This window comes from Pristiophorus japonicus, chromosome 11 (genome assembly GCF_044704955.1).
Source record: "Pristiophorus japonicus isolate sPriJap1 chromosome 11, sPriJap1.hap1, whole genome shotgun sequence".
NCBI lineage: Eukaryota > Metazoa > Chordata > Chondrichthyes > Pristiophoridae > Pristiophorus > Pristiophorus japonicus.
This window is the reverse complement of record NC_091987.1, coordinates 128200764-128223886: the sequence shown is the minus strand read 5'-3', so window position 1 is coordinate 128223886 and position 23123 is coordinate 128200764. Positions and strand designations below refer to the sequence as shown.

General features: G+C 43.2%; 1 protein-coding gene across 4 annotated transcripts in view; it reads right to left on the bottom strand.

The window, feature by feature from the left end:
- cab39l (calcium binding protein 39-like) overlaps positions 1-23123 on the bottom strand; it is a 91610-nt gene that overhangs the window by 49103 nt on the left and 19384 nt on the right. For 3 of the 4 annotated variants that reach the window (XM_070894035.1, XM_070894037.1, XM_070894036.1), the window contains exon 3: positions 17931-18067. In XM_070894035.1, coding sequence (XP_070750136.1) covers positions 17931-18038 — 108 coding nt within the window. In that variant the 5' untranslated portion in view covers positions 18039-18067. Of the gene's footprint in view, positions 1-10883; positions 11010-17930; positions 18068-23123 lie in introns of those variants that run through there. The other variant, XM_070894038.1, reaches the window with a different exon arrangement.

Genomic DNA, 23123 nt, shown 5'->3' with positions numbered 1-23123 from the left:
GTGTCAGCTCCAGACTTGACTGTTCCAGTGCTCCCCTGGCCAGCCGGCCAGCCTCCCATCCTCTAATCATCAGCTCGTGGTAAAATCTACTGCCCACACCCTACTCTGCTCTAAGTCCCAGTCACCCATCACTCATTCTTACTTACTTACACTGGCTCTCAGTCCTCAAATTTAGAAAATCTCACCCTCATGTTTAAATCTCTTCATAGCCTCGCCCTTCGTAATCTTTATAACCTCTGAACTCTCCAATCCTCGGACTTTTATCTCATATGCATCCTCCTCCCTTCACCCCAACATTTGGCGGGGGGGGCAGTGATGGGGGTCATGCCTTCAGCCATTTAAGCCCAATGTTCTGGATATCACTCTTGAAGCCCCTCTGCCTCTCTTACAATCCTTTACATAACCCACCTTTTTGACAAAGTTTCCTCACAATATCTCCTTTGGCTTGGCATTATTTTTTTTCCCATTTTGGCAGGGTGAAATATTTTGGAGATGATTTTCTACATTAGACACTTTATAAATGAAAGTTGCTGTTGATGTCTGTGAAAAAACCACGTAACAGGTTGAATGACATTAGCCTGCTCCTTGGTTTCTTCCCTTCAAGATGGTGGCAGTATAGGTTGCACTGAGCCAGCCATCTGCCGCTGTATTCAGTTAGCTATTGATCCTTGTATCACTGGGAATGAATAAACGTGCAGACTGCCTAAATTGTTGCATGCCACAATTCTGAGATCTGCAAAAACAATGCGCCACTTCTAACTTATGAGACAGATATAATGACGATATAAGATCTTGACCCAAATGAACAACCAAGTGACTTTAGGTCAGCGGTCTAGCAGCTCACTATTCTGCAAGCTGAAATTAAACACCTACAGATGAAGCTTTCTATATAAAAACTTAACTCATATGAACATGGGTTTTTGAGTTTGCAAAGAATTAAACTGAAATTCCAGCTGAAAATCAAACACAAGTGAGAATAATTTCCAAATCGTATACATTAAAGCAACAAGTGGTCCAAACAGGAATGAGTATTGAAAAACCTGGACATGAACAGATCTAAGTTTTAACCAAATGTTCAACAGATGCTGGAAATATGCCAGAATATGAGACGACATGTTTTGGGATATTTGATTTTTTTTTTCTTCATAAAAGGATTTGGGAATGTGTTAAGTTAGTGTTTAACAACAAAGCATATTTTGAACAGATTTTCAAAAAGCTCCAGGTTGCAGGCATTGAAGATGTGTATTAAAGCTAGAAAAGCCAATTTCTGGAATGATGCACATCAGTTAATTTCAAACGGAGACAGTGAGACTTAATTAATTTATTGCAGCTCATTAAGCTGTAATAGCTTAGTTGATATTTGCACTATCCTGCGAGCAATTATACCAAATTAATTGCACCAATGGCAGCTTAGAGCACAATTGGCCACTGCATTCTTGCTCAAAAAAAGAGCGAGAAAGTCAAGTGAAGAGAAGCTCAAGTTCAGCTGCGATGACCACATGGCCAAATAGCCCACCACCACTCACGGTCTCAGCTCACAGATGGACAATGGTCACTTTGATGAGGTGCTATGGAGGGCTGCCATTGCCATGAAACCATACCCAAACAGGAGAGATGGGGCATAAGTTACATCAAAAATATTATTCTCAGATTAGTCACTTTCACTGTATCTAGCATCATAGTTATAAAGGAGGAAACTCTGTAGCTCTGTGGATTACATTTTAATGAGGGTAGATTGCGGTTTTATTGCTTAGACTTGAGCATGTTCAAAGTTTAAAACATCAAGTTTTAATATAGGTTGTGACCCACATATGTCATTCCCACCTCCCTAAAGTTACTGAACATCGTTGTTATCATTTGGGATTAATTAGCAGGCATCTTCCCCGGCACCCAACATTCATTCTGCACCAATGTTCTACCAGGCAGACACAAGTGAGTATGTGATATTACACACATATGCTATTTTAAACAAGACTATGCAAAGAACACTGAAGAGGCAAGACACACCCTAAACAGAAGACATTTTTGGTTAAAGATATAAAGCTGACCAACCCCTTTTCAGTTCTGATATGCTCCAACATTAGAGCTGAACAGAAAGTCGAAAAAAATTCCCCCTGCAATTAAAACAATTATAAAATTATAAATGATCGGTGTTGCTTGTATCGCAGATAACAAGATCTAATTATGTTTCTACCAGTCCCAGTTCCAGTTCCTTTGTTAGTTAGTCAGGAGTCTGACAGCCAGAAACATCAAACTGCTGAGAAATCCACACAGGTAGACTTTGTGTAAAAAAAAAATCATACAATTTTTTTGCATATAAACACAGAGCCTCTAACTCCCTTTCTACAACATCTGTAATATTTCAACCGCTCTCCCCTCAGAGACTACACCGCCCAGATAAACTTTCCACGCCCAAACCACTAACTTGGCTCAATGCCGTACCACCCTCCCAAGCCCTCTGGCAATATTCTGGTCAAATCTATTTCCTGTTCTCTTCCTCTAGCCTGCGCACAGAATGACTCCCATCTGCAGACTTCAGCCTACAAATTCCTATTCCCTTCCACCCCCCATCATTTCGCCACCCTGACTCAATTGCACCCCTTTCCCACCCCCCACCCCCAGATTAACCCAAGGGAAATTAAGGATAGTGTTAAATCCAAGGAAGAGGCATATAAATTGGCCAGAAAAAGCAGCAAACCTGAGGACTGGGAGAATTTTGTAATACAGCAGAGGAGGTCAAAGGGTTTAATTAGGAGGGGGAAAAGAGAGTATGAGAGGAAGCTTGCTGGGAACATAAAAACTGACTGCAAAAGCTTCTATAGCTATGTGAAGAGAAAAAGATTAGTACAAACAAACGTAGGTCCCTTGCAGTCAGAATCAGGTGAATTTATAATGGGGAACAAAGGAATGGCGGACCAGTTAAACAAATACTTTGGTTCTGTTTTCACGAAGGAAGACACAAATAACCTTCCGGAAATACTAGGGGACCGAGGGTCTAGTGAGGAGGAGGAACTGAAGGATATCCTTATAAAGCAGGAAATTGTGTTGAGAAATTGATGGGATTAAAGACCGATAAATCCCAAGGGCCTGATAGTCTGCATCCCAAAGTACTCAAGAAAGTGGCCCTAGAAATAGTGGATGCATTGGTGATCATTTTCCAACAGTCCAACAGTCTATCGACTCTGGATCAGTTCCTATGGACTGGAGGGTAGCTAATGGAACACCACTGTTTAAAAAAGGAGGGAGAGAGAAAACGGGTAATTATGGACCGGTTAGCCTGACATCAGTAGTGGGGAAAATGTTGGAATCAATTATTAAAGATGAAATAGCAGCGCATTTGGAAAGCAGTCACAGGATCGGTCCAAGTCAGCATGGATTTATGAAAGGGAAATCATGCTTGACAAAACTTCAGGAATTTTGTGAGGATGTAACTCGTAGATTGGACAAGGGAGAACCAATGGATGTGGTGTATTTGGACTTTCAAAAGGCTTCTGACAAGGTCCCACACAAGAGATTGGTGTGCAAAATCAAAGCAGACGGTATTGGGGATAATATACTGACGTGGAGAGAGAACTAGTTGCCAGACAGGAAGCAGAGCAGGAATAAACGGGTTCTTTTTAGAATGGCAGGCAGTGACTAGTGGAGTGCCGCAGGGCTCAGTGCTGGGACCCCAGCTCTTTACAATATACATTAATGATTTAGATGAAGGAATTGAGTGTAATATCTCCCAAGTTTGCAGATGACACTAAACTGGGTGGCGGTGTGAGCTGTGAGGAGGACGCTAAAAGGCTGCAGGGCAACTTGGACAGGTTAGGGAGTGGGCAAATGCATGGCAGATGCAGTATAATGTGGATAAATGTGAGGTTATCCACTTTGGGGGCAAAAACACGAAGGCAGAATATTATCTGAACGGCGGCAGATTAGGAAAGGGGGAGGTGCAACGAGACCTGGGTGTCATGGTTCATCGGTCATTGAAAGTTGCCATGCAGGTATAGCAGGCGGTGAAGAAGGCAAATGGTATGTTGGCCTTCATAGCTAGGGGATCTGAGTATAAGAGCAGAGAGGTCTTACTGCAGTTGTACAGGGCCTTGGTGAGGCCTCACCTGGAATATTGTGTTCAGTTTTGGTCTCCTAATCTGAGGAAGGACGTTCTTGCTATTGAGGGAGTGCAGCGAAGGTTCACCAAACTGATTCCTGGGATGGCAGGACTGACATATGAGGAGAGACTGGATCAACTGGGCCTTTATACATTGGAGTTTAGAAGGATGAGAGGGGATCTCATAGAAACGTATAAGATTCTGACGGGACTGGACAGGTTAGATGCGGGAAGAATGTTCCCGATGATGGGGAAGCCAGAACCAGGGGACAGTCTTAGGATAAGGGGTAGGCCATTTAGAACTGAGAGGAGGAGAAACTTCTTCACTCAGAGTTGTTAACTTGTGGAATTCCCTACCGCAGAATGTTGTTGATGCCAGTTCATTGGATATATTCGAGAGGGAGTTAGATATGGTCCTTACGGCTAAAGGGATCAAGGGGTATAGCGAGAAAGCAGGAAACGGGTACTGAGGGAATGATCAGCCATGATCTTATTGAATGGTGGTACAGGCTCAAAGGGCCAAATGGCCTACACCTGCAGCTATTTTCTATGTTTCTATGTTATGTTTCTATTACACGATGTGTCAATTACTGACAATGCCATCTCCAATCACTTTCTTGTCTCCTTCGCCACCTACACTTCGCTGCCCATCTCAAATCTGTATTTTCACCATTTGTTTATGGGGGAAGAAAAACTACGCACACCCAATCTCTCACTAGCACCATCTCCAACGTCCAACTCCCAGTCATCTGTCCCACCACAGCATTACCGATTCCACTACTCCGCCCAATTACATCGTTCTGCTCAACAGCTGCCTTGCTTCAGCTTTCAATGCCCTTGTGTCCAGCAAATCCCTCACAGCCTCTCACCCCTGCTATTAACCTTTGTGACATCAGGTCACAGCCTAGGCTTATGTGCATGTGTTTCATAATCCACTGGCAAAATACTGCAGATGCTGGAAATCTGAAGTGTAAACAGAAAATGCTGGAAATCCTCAGCTGGTCAGGCAGCATCTGAGGAGAAAGACTCTTCTATCTCTTCACAGCTGCTACCTGACCTCCTGAGTAATTCCAGCATTTTGTGTTTACATTTTGTAATCCACTATCTGGCAGATTTGACTTCACTACCCAAGCAATTTCAGCTCTCTCCCTCTGCTGCCACGTCACTACAAGACTTCAGAATCAGACAAAGACGACCCTAAATCTCTCCACCACAAATTGCATTGACGCTAGGTGGGAGGAGGTCATGGATTATTGTGTTTCGAAAACAGCACCAGATTGGCTGGGTCAATCCTTCTGCCCACTAAATCCCCCAGTTTGGTGCCCCTCTCTCCTACATCACTCCCCCTTTCAAAGCCATTGTCTCTCTACTATTCAAAGTCCCCACATTAACTTTACTCCTTTCAAGGACATTGTAATCATCACGCTCCAAAAAAAATACACCCTGATCCCCCAATACCCAAACCAGCTCCTACTTTCTTTTCCACTTCCAAGATGTATGAAATGAGCTAGCTAACTCCTAGTGGTTTAAATCCCCTCATTCTGGTTTCATCCCACCAACATCACAGAGACCACCTGGCCCTGGGGCAGCACGGGCCAGCCCACACTGCGATATGTGTTCGCGCACTAGGTCCGTACAGCAGAGCTGGTCTCCAGTCGTCTTGGTCAATACTTGCCATTGGACCAAGACCTAGCTCTGTCAAGCCCATGTGGTGGCTGGTGTGCAACGGCCACCACACGTTAAAAAAATTCCACGCACAGGCATCTTCCACCCTTCAAGATTTAGTTCGGGACCTCATTGAAACATCTGTGAACTCATCCCTTTTTAGAAGTAATCCTCGATACGAGGGACCACCCAAGAAGAATTTAAAGTAAAGTAATCAATGATATCCTTGTGACCATGACATGCCATTTCTCCTTTATCTTTCTGCAATTTTTGACATGGTTGACTAATTCATTTTCCTCCACCACCTTTCATCTGTCCGCCACTAATGTGGATCCACAGATTGCGGTTTCCATCCCGACTTGTCCCAACATAGCCAGCTCATCTCTTGCAGTGGCTTTTCCTTCTGTGCCTGCAGAGTTTTCTCCAGGGTGCCCAAGATTCCATATTCCTCATCTACATATTGGTCTTTGCCAACATTATCTGTAAACATGGGATCAATTTGCAAATATATGCTGACAACACCCAGTCTGTCAGCATTCATAACTCTACGTTGTTGCTACGCAGTGTGACATTGTTAACTGCACCCTTTCCTCAGGCATGGTTCCCTCTCCCTCCCCAATGGCTAAATGACATTAACCACAATTAATTCTTAAGACTATGTGGCTTTAGTCATAGAATCTCACAGCACAGGGGAAGTCATTCTGTCCATCGTGCCTGTATCAACTCATTGAAATAGCTATCCAATTAATCCCACTTCATTGCTCTTTCCTCATAACTTTGCTATTTTTCTCTTTTTAAGTATATATCCAATTCCCCATTGAAAGGTACTATTGAATATGCTCCCACCACGCTTTCAGGCAGTGCATTCCAGATCATAATTTGCTGCATAAACAATGTTCTCCTCATCTTCGCTCTGGTTCTTTTGCCAATTATTTTTAATCTGTCTCCTCTGGTTATTGACCCTCCCATCAATAGAAACAGTTTCTTCCTATATACACTATCAAAACTCAATATTGAAAACCACGAGCAATTCTCCCCTCAACCATCTCTGCTTGAAGGAAATATTCTCCCCTATCTTTGTATCAGCAAATTTGGCTACATTACACTCCAACCCCATGGAGTATAAAAGTAGAGAAATGCTGTTACAACAGTACAGGGCGTTGGTGAAACCACACCTGGAGTAATGCGTGCAGTTTTGGTCTCCTTATTTGGAGGGATATACTTGCAGTGGAGGCAGTTCAGAAGGTTCACGAGGTTGATTGCTGAGATGAAGGGGTTGTTTTATGAAGAAAGGTTGAGCAGGTTGGACCTATACTCAATGGAGTTTAGAAAAATGAGAAGTGATCTTATTAAAACGTATAAGATTCTGAGGGGGCTTGACAGGATAGATGCAGAGAGGATTTTTTCCCCTTGGAGGAATCTAGAACTAGAGGGACATAGTTCCAGAATAAGGGGTCACCCATTTAAAATGGAAATGAGGAGGATTTCTTCTCTCAGAGGGTCATGAATCTTTAGAATTTTCTACCCGAGAGAGCTGTGGAGGCTGGGTCATTGAATATATTTAAGGTGCAGATTGACATTTTTGAATGATAAGGGAGTGGGCAGAGAAGTGGAGTTGAGGCCAAGATCAGACCAGCCATGATCTTATTGAATGGCGGAGCAGGCTCGAGGAGCCAAATGGCTCACTCCTGCTCCTATTTCTTATGTTCTTATGACAGGATTTAGAGACTCAACACTATCCAAGCTCACAGAAAGAATGCTACCAGTACCATGTACTGGTACTGGATGTGAAGGCCTCAGAGAAGGTGCAGAAAAGATTTAAGAGCATGATTCCAGGAATTAGGAACTTCAGTTACATTGATAAACTGGAGAAGCTGGCGTTGTTCTCCTTGGAGCAGAGAAGATTTGATGGAGGTGTTCAAAATCATTAAGAGGTCTGGAAGGGTGGAGAGTGAGAAACTGTTCCCATTGGCAGAAGGGTAGAGAACCAAAGAACCCAGATTTAAGATTAATTGGCAAAAGAACCAAAGGCGATGCAAGAAAACTTTTTTTACGCAGTGAGTGGTTGGGATCTGGAATGCACTGCCTGAAAGGGTGGTGAAGGCAGACTCAATTTTATCTTTCGAAAGGGAGTTGGATAAATATCTGAAGGAAAAAAAAAATTGCAGGGCTACAGGGAAAGAGCAGGGGAGTGGGACTAGCTGAATCTCGGCACAGGCTCGACAGGCCAAACGTCCTTCTTCCATGCTGCAGCCATTCTATGATTCCTTTTCAATTGCAATCCAGTAGTCAGCACTTGCATTAGATGAGTGTGGGGAGAGAAAATTAACACATTCAAGTATATGTGTTATAAACAACATAAAAGTATTGAATAAAAAAAGGCATTCAGCCCATCATGCTTAGAGAGCCCTTCACTTATCAAGTGAATATTGCATTCAACAACTCCATTATCTCTTAATAGTACAGGCTATCACTTTTGTACAGTAAAGAATACTTATGAGTAGAGTTTCATAAACCCTATATTCCACACATGCAAGGTAAGCATGTGTCACATGCTGTTCTGGGCCACATACACTATGTAAACAGTTTTATCAGCACTCAGCAAATACAAAATCCCCTTTCAGACTCTGCAGCCCTCTTCATTCAGGAAGAAGTACACAGAGACCATTTGTTAGGGGGTACAATTAGGGCAATTCACTTTCATTTGCCCCAGTGATTTAGGAAAGCATTCCCAAGTCATTGCATTAAAGCTTCTAGCCACCAACCGTAATAAAGAAACAAAGTAATATTGCACATTTGGTCAGCAACCCATTTAAAATTAGATTACAAGTTCTTCAACATTGTTTCAATTAAATCTGAAAGCTTTACTCAAGTGCGGTGAATTCCACTCACCCAACTTTTGTACTCCGTTCCCATTTTTCTGGGGAACCAATTTTTTTTTAAATAATAATTTTTGCTTCCAATAATCTACATCTATGATTTTAATCTTCTGGTATAAGTTTTATCGACCCGAGCTAGTTATCTTTTCTTTCAAAATCCGAAAAATTTCCAAGGAAATATATGGCCAATTGTAATTTTACCGATTCCAGTGTTGATCATATTCTTTAAATGGGTGACAAATTATCTATGGAACAGCTGTATCCGTTATCAACTTTGTCCAAAGGGTGACATTTGCTTAGCATTAATTTTCCCCATCCATCCAGTCTTGAATTAGAAAGATGGATAATTTAATTTCTTCAATTTAATTCTCATTTTATTATTGGAGGATTTGTGGAGTTGAACACAGTAGAATCAGCAGTGCACAGCTCACCCTTTGAGGGAAGGTTTATTGTTTCATTCTCGGGATGTGGGTTCGCTGGCAAGGCCAGCGTTCATTGCCCATCCCTAGCTGCCCAATGAAGATGGTGGTGGCCTTCTCTTTGAACCACTGTGTAGTGTTTTAATACAACAGAGTGGCTTGCTATGTCACTTCAGAGGGCACTTAAGAAGCATCCACATTGGTGTGAGACTGGAGTCAATTACAAGCCAAACCAGGCAAGGACAGCAGGTTTCCTTCCCCAAATGACATTAATGAACCAGTTGGGTTTTTACCCCATCAATCCAACAGCTTCATGGTCACGTTTACTGATACCAGCTTTTTATTTCCAGGTTTTTTTTCATTAAACTAAATTCAGGTTCTCAAATTGGCATGGTGGGGTTTGAACTGATGATCTCTGGATTATTAATGCAAGATGTCTTCATACTTTACCAATACCTGCCAGAAGGCACCCTTTATATGGTATATAAATAGGCCCCTCCAACTCAATATTTCCTCCTTCCCAAAGGTTGGAGGAACTCCTCTTCTGAAAGGAGCCTCAAGTAAAAACATCAGGCTCGTATGTGTAGACATTAGCCGAGGACATATCAGATCCATGCTGGTTAAGCAGCCATTAATATTCCAGACAAATATTTAAATGAGCATTTTAGGGAAGAGCCACTGCCACCCAGATAATTTTACTCTAGCAAGAATCCTCACTTTGCTGGAGGAGCTGAGGAGGGGAGAGAAGCAGAGAGTGAGAGGCAGAAAGACGGGATGTTTGAATCGAAAGTCCACTGCTTGGAAAATTCATGGCAAAATGGTTCATTTGAAATTTTAATTAAATTATTCATTGTATATAATTTTAGGCAACTAGATCAAGAGCAGCTCAAACTCCCAACCATAGATTTACTATCTGACTTTGATTCCCAATTATCTTTGCAACAATGGTGGGTCTGTTTATAATAAAATAGTATTGAATACCAAAAAACATCTTGTGTATTTTTTTTTTAAAGTAATATTTTCTTAAAAGGATGAAGTGAAGTTGTAACATGGTCTGCGGCTTCCAAGTGGTGTACTCTATACGTATTCACTTCACTACCGCAAACGTTAATAAGGACAAGATACAGAATTCGACTTTCGCCAATTTACAATAAAACACAATTTAGAACAGAAAAATATTTAAGACTGCTGCAGCAGAGTTCGAATCCCTCGAGTTTGTAATTAAAACAGTCAGCAACTTGTATTTATATAGCACCTTTAACGTAGTGCAACATCCCAAGGTGTTGCTTAAGTAGAAATTAGTACAGGTGACCAGAAGCTTGGTCAAAGAGCTATGTTTTAGGGTGCGTCTTGAAGGAGAGGAGAGGAGAGGAGAGGAGAGGAGAGGAGAGGAGAGGAGAGGAGAGGAGAGGAGAGGAGAGGAGAGGAGAGGAGTTTAGGCAGGGCGTTCTAGCTTGGGGCCTAGGCAACAGAAGGTACAGCCACTAATGGTTGAGTGATTATAACCAGGGATGCTCAAGGCGGCAGAATTAAAGGAGCGCAGACATCTCAGGAGGGTTGTGGGCTGGAGGAGATTACAGCGATAGGGTGGGGCTCGAAAAGGATGAGAATTCCAACGTTGCAAGAGTCAGAAAAGACTCATTATGCAAATCTTTGAATTTACCAAGTGGCGCCGCAACTCTGCACCTACTACATATTTTTTCAACTAACGGGATACTGAATCGCATTCTTTCACTGACAATGCAAACAAGTATACACACACACACACACCCCCAATAAAAACACCTGCAATTTTTACATGGATAACTTTGAAGCCGTTTTTACCTAGGATTTCTTCTTTTTTTTATAAATTGATCGTGACTACAGAAAGCCTTTCTGAAATCCATTGTTTTTCAGGCTGGTGCGCTCTGGGCATTTACAAACAAATTCTTTCACTTCAGTTTATATGGTCAAACCTGTTGGAAACATACGGTAGCAATTATTATTTCTAGTTCGCAAATCAATTTGATACGTGTCCTAGTTCCATGTTAAATTTTTCTTTCTCCCCCACCCACTTCAATATTGTCAAAACAATGAGAGATTATCCAGGCCATAACAATTGCCCAGTGAAATACAGGGCACAATTTTGCCCAAGCCCATTTTCTGTCGTATTGCCCAATTTACGCCCATTTTTCTAGGCCAGAAATATTTTGCCAAAGTTCCCCCGACGTATAATTCAAATTTGGCACTGCGCAGCATGTCCAGTCGCCTCGGGGGGGTGGAGCCTGCTGTCTGCACCAAAAATGATGCCACACCTTCTGTGCATGCGCAACAAAAAAAGTGTGACTTTTTTGATGTTATTTCAATGGACGCGCATGCGCAGTACAGCTCCGGGTTGGCAATCAGCCATTTTTAAAGAACCAGTCATGTGTGTGAGAGCATTGGAAAAATCAGATATGCAACAATACAAAGATGCAAAGCGGTGCAAGGACCAAGAATTTCTTACAGGATAAAGTGGAGGCACTAGTTACTGTGATTGAGACCAGATGGCAGGAGCTGGACACCAGCAGAGGTCAGATAAAAGTTCCGCCCAAAGAAATGAAGAAACGCTGGAACCAAGTTGCAGAAGATTACTGTGCAATGGTGACCACGTCGAGATCTGGAGGCCAGTGCAAAAAGTGGCAGGACCTTGGTCAAGTAGTTTGTGCAAGTAATATTTTCATTTATTCAATGGAATTGCAATTGTAAATGTGACCAGCTGTATCTGTTGCACCCAGCAGAAAGACACCCTCTCTAAACAGTTGCATTTTCATCTTTGCAGAGGAAGGTGGCACATAATAAAAGGGAAAGAACTCAAACAGGAGGAGGCCAGGAAATCTGCACCCACTGATACCCTTAGAACATTGGCTTCCTGCCTTGATGGGTCCTGCCTGGAGAAAAGCAACCACCACTGCACAAGCTGGGCCCACACTCGAGTGAGAGGGTAAGTCCTGCAAATTCCAGTCTGGCTTTGCTCAATGTTGAGTACTGCACAGGTTAGCCATGCTTCAATTCATGGGGATGTCTCCATCAGCTATGCTTCGGTTGATGCAATGCGCTATCGTTCATCGTGGTCCTTCAAATCAGCCTGCTGCCTGCACTGTGTGAGGCGACTCATGCCACCCACCCTGCCCCCTCCTCTGCTGCTAACCATTTGTCTGTGTCTTGTTATACTTTGCAGAACGTGAGGCCAACTGTGACGATAAAGATTCAGACAAGGACGAGTCTGAAGAAGAGAACATCTTCCAATCCCACCCTCCAGACCAAGAGCATGGGTTGGGTGGGGGGTGGGGGCAGGGGGATGGATGATGCCTCCACTGTTTTACTGACTTTGGTGGAGGTGCATGTGCTGCCCATTGAGGTACCAGCCCCTTCTGTGACTCATGGTTTGAGTGTTGGTTTCCGAACGTCCGAGGCTACGGATCCCAGTGGTGTCGTGCAGCGAGGCACACCCAGGACCCCACCTTCCGAGGCTGTGGGTCCCAGTGGTGGGGTGCAGCGGGACACATCCAGGGCCCCACCTTCCGAGGTTGTGGGTCCCAGTGGTGGGGTGCATGCCACACCTGTGCGAAGGAGGGGAAGGAGAGCTCGGCCGCACTCTCCTGAGGTGCAGGATCTAACAGATATGGTTCAGATGAGGGCAATGAGTGGGGAGCGCACTGACCTGGACACCATCAGTGGGGTGGGTGATGAGGTAGCGGGATTGTCGGGAGAAGTAACAGCAATCTCACGAGAAATGGGAACGATGTCAGTGACCATGAAGGAGGGAATGTCACAGGTAGGTGATGCACTGTCAGTGAACATCAGGGAGGGAATGTCAGACGGTGCAAACACGATCACTAAACATGAGGGAGCAAATGTCACAGGTAGTTGAGACAGTTTTGCTCAACATGAGGAAGGGAATGTTGCAGGATGTTGAGACACTTTCAGGGCGCATGAGGGACGGCATGTTGGAGTTAGCTGCTGCATTAAGGGAACACGCCCAGACCCCGCGCCCATTGACAGAATCAACTGCCACTCCCATTCCAATCCCCAGACCAGCCTCCGAAGAGCCCCAAACCGGGCCCTCCACATTGCTGCCCCTCCCCCTTGCCCCCCACCCCCCACCAGGTGCGCACTACCAGAGATCTTAGAAAGAAGCAGCTTGATACCAACCCCAGAAACACTGCCACCGCCTGCGGGCAGGGGTGGTGGAATCACCAATAACAATCACGGCAGGCGATCTTAGAATAAAGTGGAGGAGAGATGGGTACAACCTTTCTTTGCTGCTATTATTGTTACTGTTGTAACTGTTGTTCAAGTTAAAAGATTTTTGTAAGTTATGTAAATTTACAAGTTTAAAAGTTAGAAAGTGATCTTAAAGTTTGTAAGTGATTGTAACTGAAAACTTTAAAGTTTAATACAAGAATTGTTATATATGTATACTATAGATATACTCTCTGTGTAGTCACTGTACAGTTGCATAAGATGGAGACTTGTTTACCGGAGGTACCATCAACAAGGATCACACTGTATACACTATGCTGGCACCACCAGAGGGTGCAACTGGTGGAGGCCTAGGGGTCACCTGTACACAACAGGTACCCAGGTATAAGGAGAGTCCACCATGTGGTATCCTCACTCTGGAGTTATATTAAATGGACTACGGCCACTACAGTTCAAGTACAATACTTTGCCTCGTGGAGTCATTATCAGAGTATCTAAAGACATAACTTTAATAAAATTATTCTTGTTAAGTACAAACTGTGTTAAACTTTTGAATAAAATATCTTTTACATTAAATCTGAATCATTTTCATTATTTGTTCCATTATTAACAGCAGACAGGACAGGATCTTTGTTCTCTCTCCTCAAGGTCTGTATGGATGGACTTCTCTTTTTACCCCCCCCCCCGCCCCCACCCCCACCTCATTGCAGTCCTGTGACTTCTCCCCTTCTCCCCTTCTCACCCGCTCCCCCAAACTCGTTGCAGTGTTGTGCCTAGTGCAGCAGCCTTCCGATCGGCACCTCCCTCCCCGGGCTCAGTGCAGCAGCCTTCCGATCATCACCACATCCCCTCCCGGGCTTGTTTTCCAGCCGAGCCCCGAGCCAGTGTCCAGGGTCGATTCTGATGGCTGACACTACGACCCCCCTCTAGCCCTGCTTGAAGACGTTCGGCGGTGGCGAGAGTAAAAAAAAATGAAAACTTCAGGAATCCAAGAAACTTCCATGTACTCCGTTGAAAAGGTAATAAAAAAAAAAGAGGATGAGCTTTATTATGGGTATTTCAAGTGTTAGAGACTCCCTCCAAAAACTTTGATGAAAAACCATGGCTTCTTTCAATGCCAATTTTTCAATGTGCACTGCTTTCTGTTAACTCACCAGAAGGTATTTCGGGAGTGGCCAGATAAGTCGATCAAGGATAAAAAAAAAATTTGGGCAAACTGCGAAAAATGGCGCAGACATGAGGGAACATCAAAAAAACCTAACTTAGAAAATTCGTAACTAAAGCAGTTACATAAGCACAGATTAAAGGGGGAAACTTTGAATTAAGTAATTACACCAGAAAAATACGACACGTGCCAAAAAAAAAAGTGCAAATGACCTGGGAAAATTGAGCCCAAAGTGATCAGAATAAGTGCCATCAATCTACAAAACCATATCTGGTCATAAAAACAGCTGTGTTACTCACCAACTTAAACAAACCAGAACCCCTTTTATGTAAAGAAAATGTAGTTGATTTAGGAATGCTTGTACAACTTTCAGGCAAAACTTTATCTAAATTTGATTTATCCAATTCTGAATAAAGGCAGTACTTCTTGTCCCGAGTACAAAAGAATTGAGGGCTACATTCTAAATGATGAGAAATTTTACATTTTAATTCATTTTCTTTACTCTATGGAAACTTTTGAAAACTGAGAACACAAAATAACATTTCTTTTCTATTATGTCCAATTATAGAAATCATTAACAAAGTCATTAACTTTCTCAGCCAATTTAGTTAATTAATTCATATCAGCAGTTCGAGAAAGGAACTATTCAAGCTAACTGCACCCACTCTTCTTTTGGTTCATTTACACTCCTGCCACTACATTAACTTTAACAACAGTTAAATGGTCTAGAAAGATTGTCACCCCAACTTAAAACATCCCATAGCAACAGCATTAAAAATGCCAGCAGCAAAAGCAGATGATTGAAGTAAAGCTAATCACTGGCCAGGTGACTTGCCATTCAAAAGAGAGGACAATACCAGTTCCAGGAGCCTAGGAAATTTCAGAGATGCTCCTTTGCCTCAAAATGATAACAGGTATATCTTCTGGGATTTTAAACAGTAATGTTAAAAAAAAATCAACATTTTCTATTATCCCCTCTCCCCCACCAACATTTTGAGAATAACTTTTCATCTTTTTAAAGATTCCCCGATACCAAACACAATTTCCTGAGCCAAATGGCAGATTGAGAGGTCTACTCCAAGCTCTCTTTCAAATGCGACTTCTGAACCAGCTGTCAGGAGATGCACAAGCTCACAGTCAATTTTTCCTTCATCCCTGAGCAAGCCCTTACTTCAGACCGCCCTGTTGAGATTAGGAACTTAATGCAAGGCCAGCTGTAGGATTGAATTCACATCCTACCATTTTTGATCTGTTAAATACATCCGTATCAAAATACAAATTGCAAGGACCAAGGTCACTGATTTACTGCTTTCGTGGAAAAAGGATAGAATCTCGGAATTCAATCCCTGAATCATCACTGGGGAAAAAAAATCCCCAAGTTCCACGTAATAAAAAAAATTGGACTAATAAGTCTTCAAGCATTTATCCATACATATATCAATGAGATATGCAAGTAATAAGTGGAATTGTTAGTTTCTAATTTCTAAATAAGTGATGGCAATATTTGATCAACAGGTCAACTAAAATCTGATGTGTAATCTTTGTGCCAATTTACCATATGCATCAACTTTAGACATTCTTTTGGCAACACAGCCTTGTTCACACATGCCATTCTCTCAAAATTGTAAGTAAGTCAACACTTTATAGTGGCCGTTACAAATAACAGCCATTATTGAGAATATTGTGTCTCAAATTTCCCCAGGCACATCAGATACAATGAATTCAGTTATGCAGTACTGTTGTGAGTAAACGAGGCAGCCATTTTGTACACAGCAAGGTCCCACAAACAGTAATGAGATGAATGACCAGATAATCTAGTGATGTTGGTTAAAAGGCTGATTATTGATCAGGACACCAGGCGAACTCCCTGCTCTTCTTCAAATGGGTTCTTTAACAACTACCAGAGCAGGGAGGGGGAGCTCGTTATAACATCTGAATTAAGGGAAGGTAACACTCGACAATGCAGCACTTCCTGTCTGTTTCCCTCGAAGTATTGGAGTGGGGCTTCAACCCACTACCTTCTGACTAAAGAGGTAAAAGTGCCATTAACTAAGCCAAGCTTACACAGACAAACAATAATGAACTGAAGAAACCCACTGCACAGTGCTTTTATCAGGTCGTTTTATTTATATCTCAGTCTCGTAATTATGGATTAGCTGAAAGCTTCCAAACTTGCATGCAGGTAACAGCATTGAATAATATCCCCACACCTAAAAGCTACTAAAAATGTGCACAAAACAATGCTAAGCATCGAAATAAACGTGCACTACTTTCAGTGAATGCACTTTGATATTAAATATGCTCACGCACCCTAGAGTCTGCAAAGATTAATATCCCACAAAATATACATGTCTTGCTCTGTGAGCTTGTATTTTGTACAGTAGCCCTTCTGCATTAAAAGTCTTCTGGAACGTAGAGCAACATTCTTGAATATACAGTAATTAGTTATTACATTCAACAACATGCTCTGTCCATGACACTGTATTTAGAAATCTAATTTTAAACAGGAGTATTTTTGAATCGTCTTACGAATAGGCAAACACATTACGCCTTATGAAGATGAAACAAAGATATATTTTTTTAATGAACTGGCCACAAAGCAGGGAGATGCCAGCAGTAATAACACAGCTGCACCAAACTAACAAATAAATCATGGTAAGTATTTCCAATCCTTGTGTCATGTTAATGTTTTAAAGTCCAGCCCAAATCCAAGATCTTGACTGCACTATGCAAACATTAGCATATAAATGCATGACATGCGCACATGCAATTATTTTGTTCACTATTTTAATTTAAGATGTTAATCCATTTAAATAAATGAATGAATGCCTCGTTAAAATAGCTTGATTCTCATATTCATACAGCTGAATTTCAAACTCTTGGCATTTCCTTTTTGAGCCTTGAAGAATATCCAAGTATTTGGATGCGTGAGCTTGGCTCGGTGGTAGCACTCTCACCTGCCAGGCAGGAGGTAGTGGTTTCAAGCCCTATTCCAGGAGTGGAGCACATAATCTGTGCACTACTAAGTGATTGCTGTGCTGTCAGAGGGGTGATCTTTCAGTTAAGATTTTAAACCAAGGTTCTGTCTGTTCAGCTCGTCATAAAAGGTCCAGTGGTACAACTTCAAGAGGGGAGCTCTCCTGGTGTACTGGACAACAATTAAACCCATGCGAACACCACCAAAACACAATAGCTGGCCATTTATCACCTTGCTGTGCATAGATTGGCTGCCTCACTTACTTACACTTCTAAAGTGACTCATCAGCTGAAAGATGATGAAACCCAAACAAAATATTTTAAAAGTTGACATAAAAGCATAATTAATTATTCAATTGCAGAACATTGGCACTTTGATTATGACAGGACAAAAATACTGGTTGATTTCTTGTGTCAGCTTTCAAAAACACTGAACTGCTTTTTCTCTCATGCGTTGAACAAGATTATTCCCACATGGCAACACCTTTTGAAGCACCATTACATACCTTTTCAGCCTTTTTGTCTGAAATATCCTGCTTTTCCAGCATCGCCATGTTCTCTTTGAGGTTTTTGACAATGTCTGCTGGACTTTTGTGTGATTTGAACAGCGGCATTTTGTTCGATTTATTTCACCCTGATTTACCTGCAAATTAACAAATTGAAAGATTAAAAGGGTTTCACATTTTTAACATGTATTTTACAAATATTTTATAATAATCAGTAGTTACAATAAACTGCAGATTGCTGTTAAGATCACGTCTTCTCAGCAGAATCTTCAAAATTAGTTGACCTGTCTGGTACATCAGTTAGATGCCCCTTTTCTGCACTTAGCTTGGTTGTGTCTAATTTTTGTGCCATAATCACTGCCAGAATAGCGTCTCCAAATCAACCGGTGAGTTGAGTAATTAAGACCCATCATTCTTTGGTCCTTAAGTCTTTCTCACTTTTTGCCCAACATTTCATCCAACCACCCATCTTGGGTATGATGAAAGTATGTGGAAACAACCAGAAATATGCCAATACAAGCGTTGAGCCCACTTTGTGACCTGGAAAGGGGGGGGGGGAAAGAGAAAGGAAAGAAAGAGGGGGAATTACCGACTTGCCTTGCAGCTGCCCTTTTGAGGCAGAATAGAGTTCTGTTTGAGGCATGCGACCCTCATTATTCCAGAGCTCAGTTTCTATCTACAAGGGGGGTGCTAGTGCAAGCCCAAAAGCTACCCAGGAATCAACTATCAGTGGCTTTTTAAGGTATTACTTCAAGTGGTCTGGAGGCCAGAGTAGTAATCAAAAAGGAACACGTGATTTTATTTTCATGAGGAAAGTGTTTGACAGGTTATGACTTTATTCTAGATTGCACAACGTCTCAAGGCTCAGAGGAACCAACTTGCAATACTTTTAAAATCGCTCTTCCCAAGGCTATGACCTCATGTGGCCCCCATGAAGGTGATGGAAGCTATGCCAATATATGGCCAAACCTTAGACTCTAGGCTTTGCTCCAGCTCAAAGAACTGTAGAAGGATAGAAGCAGAATTAATCATCGAACCCAACCCTCAATAGAGGGAGGCCAAGATGTCCACTTTAACTCGTTTTATCCAACATTTTCATTAATGACATAGTGGATGGCACTGTAAGGGATGGACTTGGGGAGTATCTGTTCAACACATTTCAGGTTCAGGTTCCAGGTATTGCAGCATTCCTTTGTTATTGTGTTGTTGGGAGACTCACCTGGGGATCTAGTGCACTCTACTCACTAACCTTAACAATGGGCTAACCAGTGCCATATAGTAGTGGGCGTTCCAAAGTTTGGTATTACAGCTTTGCACAGCCCAAGATCTTTGAGGAAAATTTAGGGGACATCTGTTTGAATTGTTGATGCATCTTAGTACTTGGGGGGAAGCCTAATGGATGCCCATATCTATGTGGAACAAGTCCCTTAGGATCATGTCAAGAAGAGGAAACTGATTTTTTGGTATATCTTCAAAGATAGCAAAGTTGCAATGCAGGTTAAGCTTGTGATACAAAAGACATATGTGCAACCAGTTCTCCTTCAAGTTTTAGGACTCTGGGCATGCAACAGAGGGCTTCCTCCAGGTCAGCTCAGAGATCCAGGACCTAGCTGCAAAGTGGATCTATAGAAAGAGGAAACAACTGCAGAGAGAGGAGGCTTCAGCCTACACAGATATGCTAACAATTACTGTGGATGGGAAATTGGTCTCATGACATGCATGTTTCTTTGCCAAATCCTTTAATTGAGAATCTGGATTAAGCAATTGGCCCATTGACTAGGCACGGCACTTGGCACATCTTTTCAGACAGAGGTGGTTTGCAATGTTGTTCCCCAAGTGCCAATTTTGGGTCCATTACTCTTTGCAATTTTTAGAAACGACCTAGGCTCACGTGTAGGGAGTAGCATAATAAAGTCTGCAGATGATATGAAACTTGGCAAAGTAGTACAAAGTGATCAGGATAGTTTATAGGCTTCAGGATGACAGACAGGATGGCAGATGGAGTACTGTGGACAATTGTGTGCACCACATTTCAGGAAAGATGTAAAGAAAGATGTAAAAGCATTAGAAAAGGTATAGAGGAGGTTTACCAGGGATGAGGGACTTCAGTTATGAGGCGAGGTTGTAAAAGTTAGGAGTGTTATCCTTGAAACAGTTGCACTGAAAAGGTGGTAAAGGCCAATTCCATAAATTATTTTTTAAAAAGCGAGCTGGATACGTACTTGAGGATGAGGAACTTAGTGTTACGGACAAAAGACGGGGATGTAAGACTAAGCATAACTGCTCTTTCAAGAGCCAGCATGGGCATGACAGGCCAAATGGTCTCCTGTGTGTAAGTTGCTATGATTCTATCCAGAAAATTAAGTTGTCTATCAGGATGCAAGCTGCTTTCCGCCATGCAACAAACAGATGTCCCTCATGTAGCTGATGAGGAAACTCTGATTGGAGATACTGGAAGGTCCAGTTATTTTAAGGCCAGATACTAGAACATGTGCGCATGTATCCAGAGTTCAACGACTGCATTGTAGAGAGGTAAGCAGCTGCCGTTGACATTCTGCAAGCCCCAACTGGTGAAATTACAGTTCAATGGGAAATTCATGCTATACGCTGGAGGATGAAGGCACTGACTAACATTTTATAACAAGCTGTATTGTTCACTATGCCTCTCGTAAAGAGCTCCTAGTGTTTTTTTTTACTAAGTAAATAGTAAGAGTAAAATCATAGTTTTGCTATTGTCCATCTGCAAGGAAAGGGTTAATTAGGCGGTCCTGAAGTCTGCTAATGTTATACTGCTATTGATTTCTCTTTATATTTTAGTAATATTAACCTTTAGCCTGTGAAGTGAGGAAGTGTAAGTTAATTTAGATGCAGTGCATTCTGAACAGTTGAATTAAGAAGGAGCTTAAAGCAATGGTCACTTTAGTACCTAATTAAAATTACATTTCAGTGCATACATTTCAGAGAACTTTAATTAGTTGATAAGTTCTGCAGGTAGAAACATCTGCAAATACATCATCCTTTTTACAAGCAGGAGATTGGTATGAAATAGTATAGATTTATAATTGGAAGTCCAACTTGTTAGACGAGAACAAGAGAGAAACTATTGATAAGACAAAGTAGGGTCAACGTATTGGTCAATGTAAAAATACCCCGTTATAACTAGAGTTATTGATAAGCTATTTAAAATTCATTTTGTATGGAGTTACATCAGGTAATACAGAAATGTGTGCAGAAGGGATAAGAAAAAGGTATAAAATGCAGGAGGGGGGGGGGGGGAGTAATAGAAAAGAGTGGCTAGAGAGGGGAGGGGGAGGGGGGGGATGTGAGGGGGGATGCGAGGGGGGATGCGAGGGGGGATGCGAGGGGGGATGCGAGGGGGGATGCGAGGGGGGATGCGAGGGGGGATGCGAGGGGGGATGCGAGGGGGGATGCGAGGGGGGATGCGAGGGGGGATGCGAGGGGGGATGCGAGGGGGGATGCGAGGGGGGATGCGAGGGGGGATGCGAGGGGGGATGCGAGGGGGGATGCGAGGGGGGATGCGAGGGGGGATGCGAGGGGGGATGCGAGGGGGGATGCGAGGGGGGATGCGAGGGGGGATGCGAGGGGGGATGCGAGGGGGGATGCGAGGGGGGATGCGAGGGGGGATGCGAGGGGGGATGCGAGGGGGGATGCGAGGGGGGATGCGAGGGGGGATGCGAGGGGGGATGCGAGGGGGGATGCGAGGGGGGATGCGAGGGGGGATGCGAGGGGGGATGCGAGGGGGGATGCGAGGGGGGATGCGAGGGGGGATGCGAGGGGGGATGCGAGGGGGGATGCGAGGGGGGATGCGAGGGGGGATGCGAGGGGGGATGCGAGGGGGGATGCGAGGGGGGATGCGAGGGGGGATGCGAGGGGGGATGCGAGGGGGGATGCGAGGGGGGATGCGAGGGGGGATGCGAGGGGGGATGCGAGGGGGGATGCGAGGGGGGATGCGAGGGGGGATGCGAGGGGGGATGCGAGGGGGGATGCGAGGGGGGATGCGAGGGGGGATGCGAGGGGGGATGCGAGGGGGGATGCGAGGGGGGATGCGAGGGGGGATGCGAGGGGGGGGGGGGGAGAAGAGGGGGGCAGGCGGGGAAGAAAGAAAAAGTGCATGGAGAGAAAGAAAGTGGTAGAGAAAGCGAGTAAAGACAAGCAGTTTTGCTTTCACAGTTTACATACCTGGACCCTCAATGCATCAAACCCTGGGTAATGTATTGGCTTGTGATGCAAAGTTTCAAGCAGAGGTCAGTTACTTCTCCATAAATTAATGAACATGGGTTATAATATGCATGAGCCAGTGCTTATTCTGGACTGACAAGTCTGCCACTGGCCAAGGAAAATGGATTTATCAACACAAATATTGGGAGCCAGCTCTCAAGTGTTGGGTGCCTTTAATACAAATTAAAATAAAATAAAATAGCTTTTAACAAAGGGAGGCCAGAGAAGAAAGTGGGAGGCAAAGTTGAGAATGTTTATTCAAATAGTTTTTGTCTGAAATCACATCAGGGTCTATACTGCATGCAAAGCAATAGGCATTTTAAATAAAAAAACAATTCAACAGGTTTGTGCCTGTAATTTCCCTCACGGCAAGTCCTGACCTTGGCCTGGGCTAGAACAGTGAGAAGCAGAACAGAGGTAATGCAATTCCTCTGGAAAACAAAGTTAGAGGATGTGAGTCAACCCATTCCTGCACATCACTTAATAACTAGCTACAGAATGACATTGAGACCTTCTACCTTCTCCCTCAGCTGGAGAATGGTGTAGAACAGATTGAGAGAGTATATTCCAAAGTGGGAAAATCTAGAATATACTACAAGCTATTCCAATACAGCTACAACGCTGGCATCTACCAGACAGTGGAAAATTGCCCAGGTATGTCTGGTCCACAAAAATCAGGACAAAATCGAATCCGGCCAATTATCACCCCATCAGCCGACTCTCAATCATCAGCTTAGTGATGGAAGATGCCGTTGATAATGGTATTAAGCGATAAACAAATAAAAAGAATGACTTGCATTTATATAGCGCCTTTTATAGAATATACGGCACAGAAACAGTCCATGTCGGACCAATCACAACCACTTGACGTCCCAAAGCACTTCACAGCCAATGAAGTACTTTTTGAAGCGCAGTCATTGTTGTAACATAGGGAACGCGGCAGCCAAACTGTGG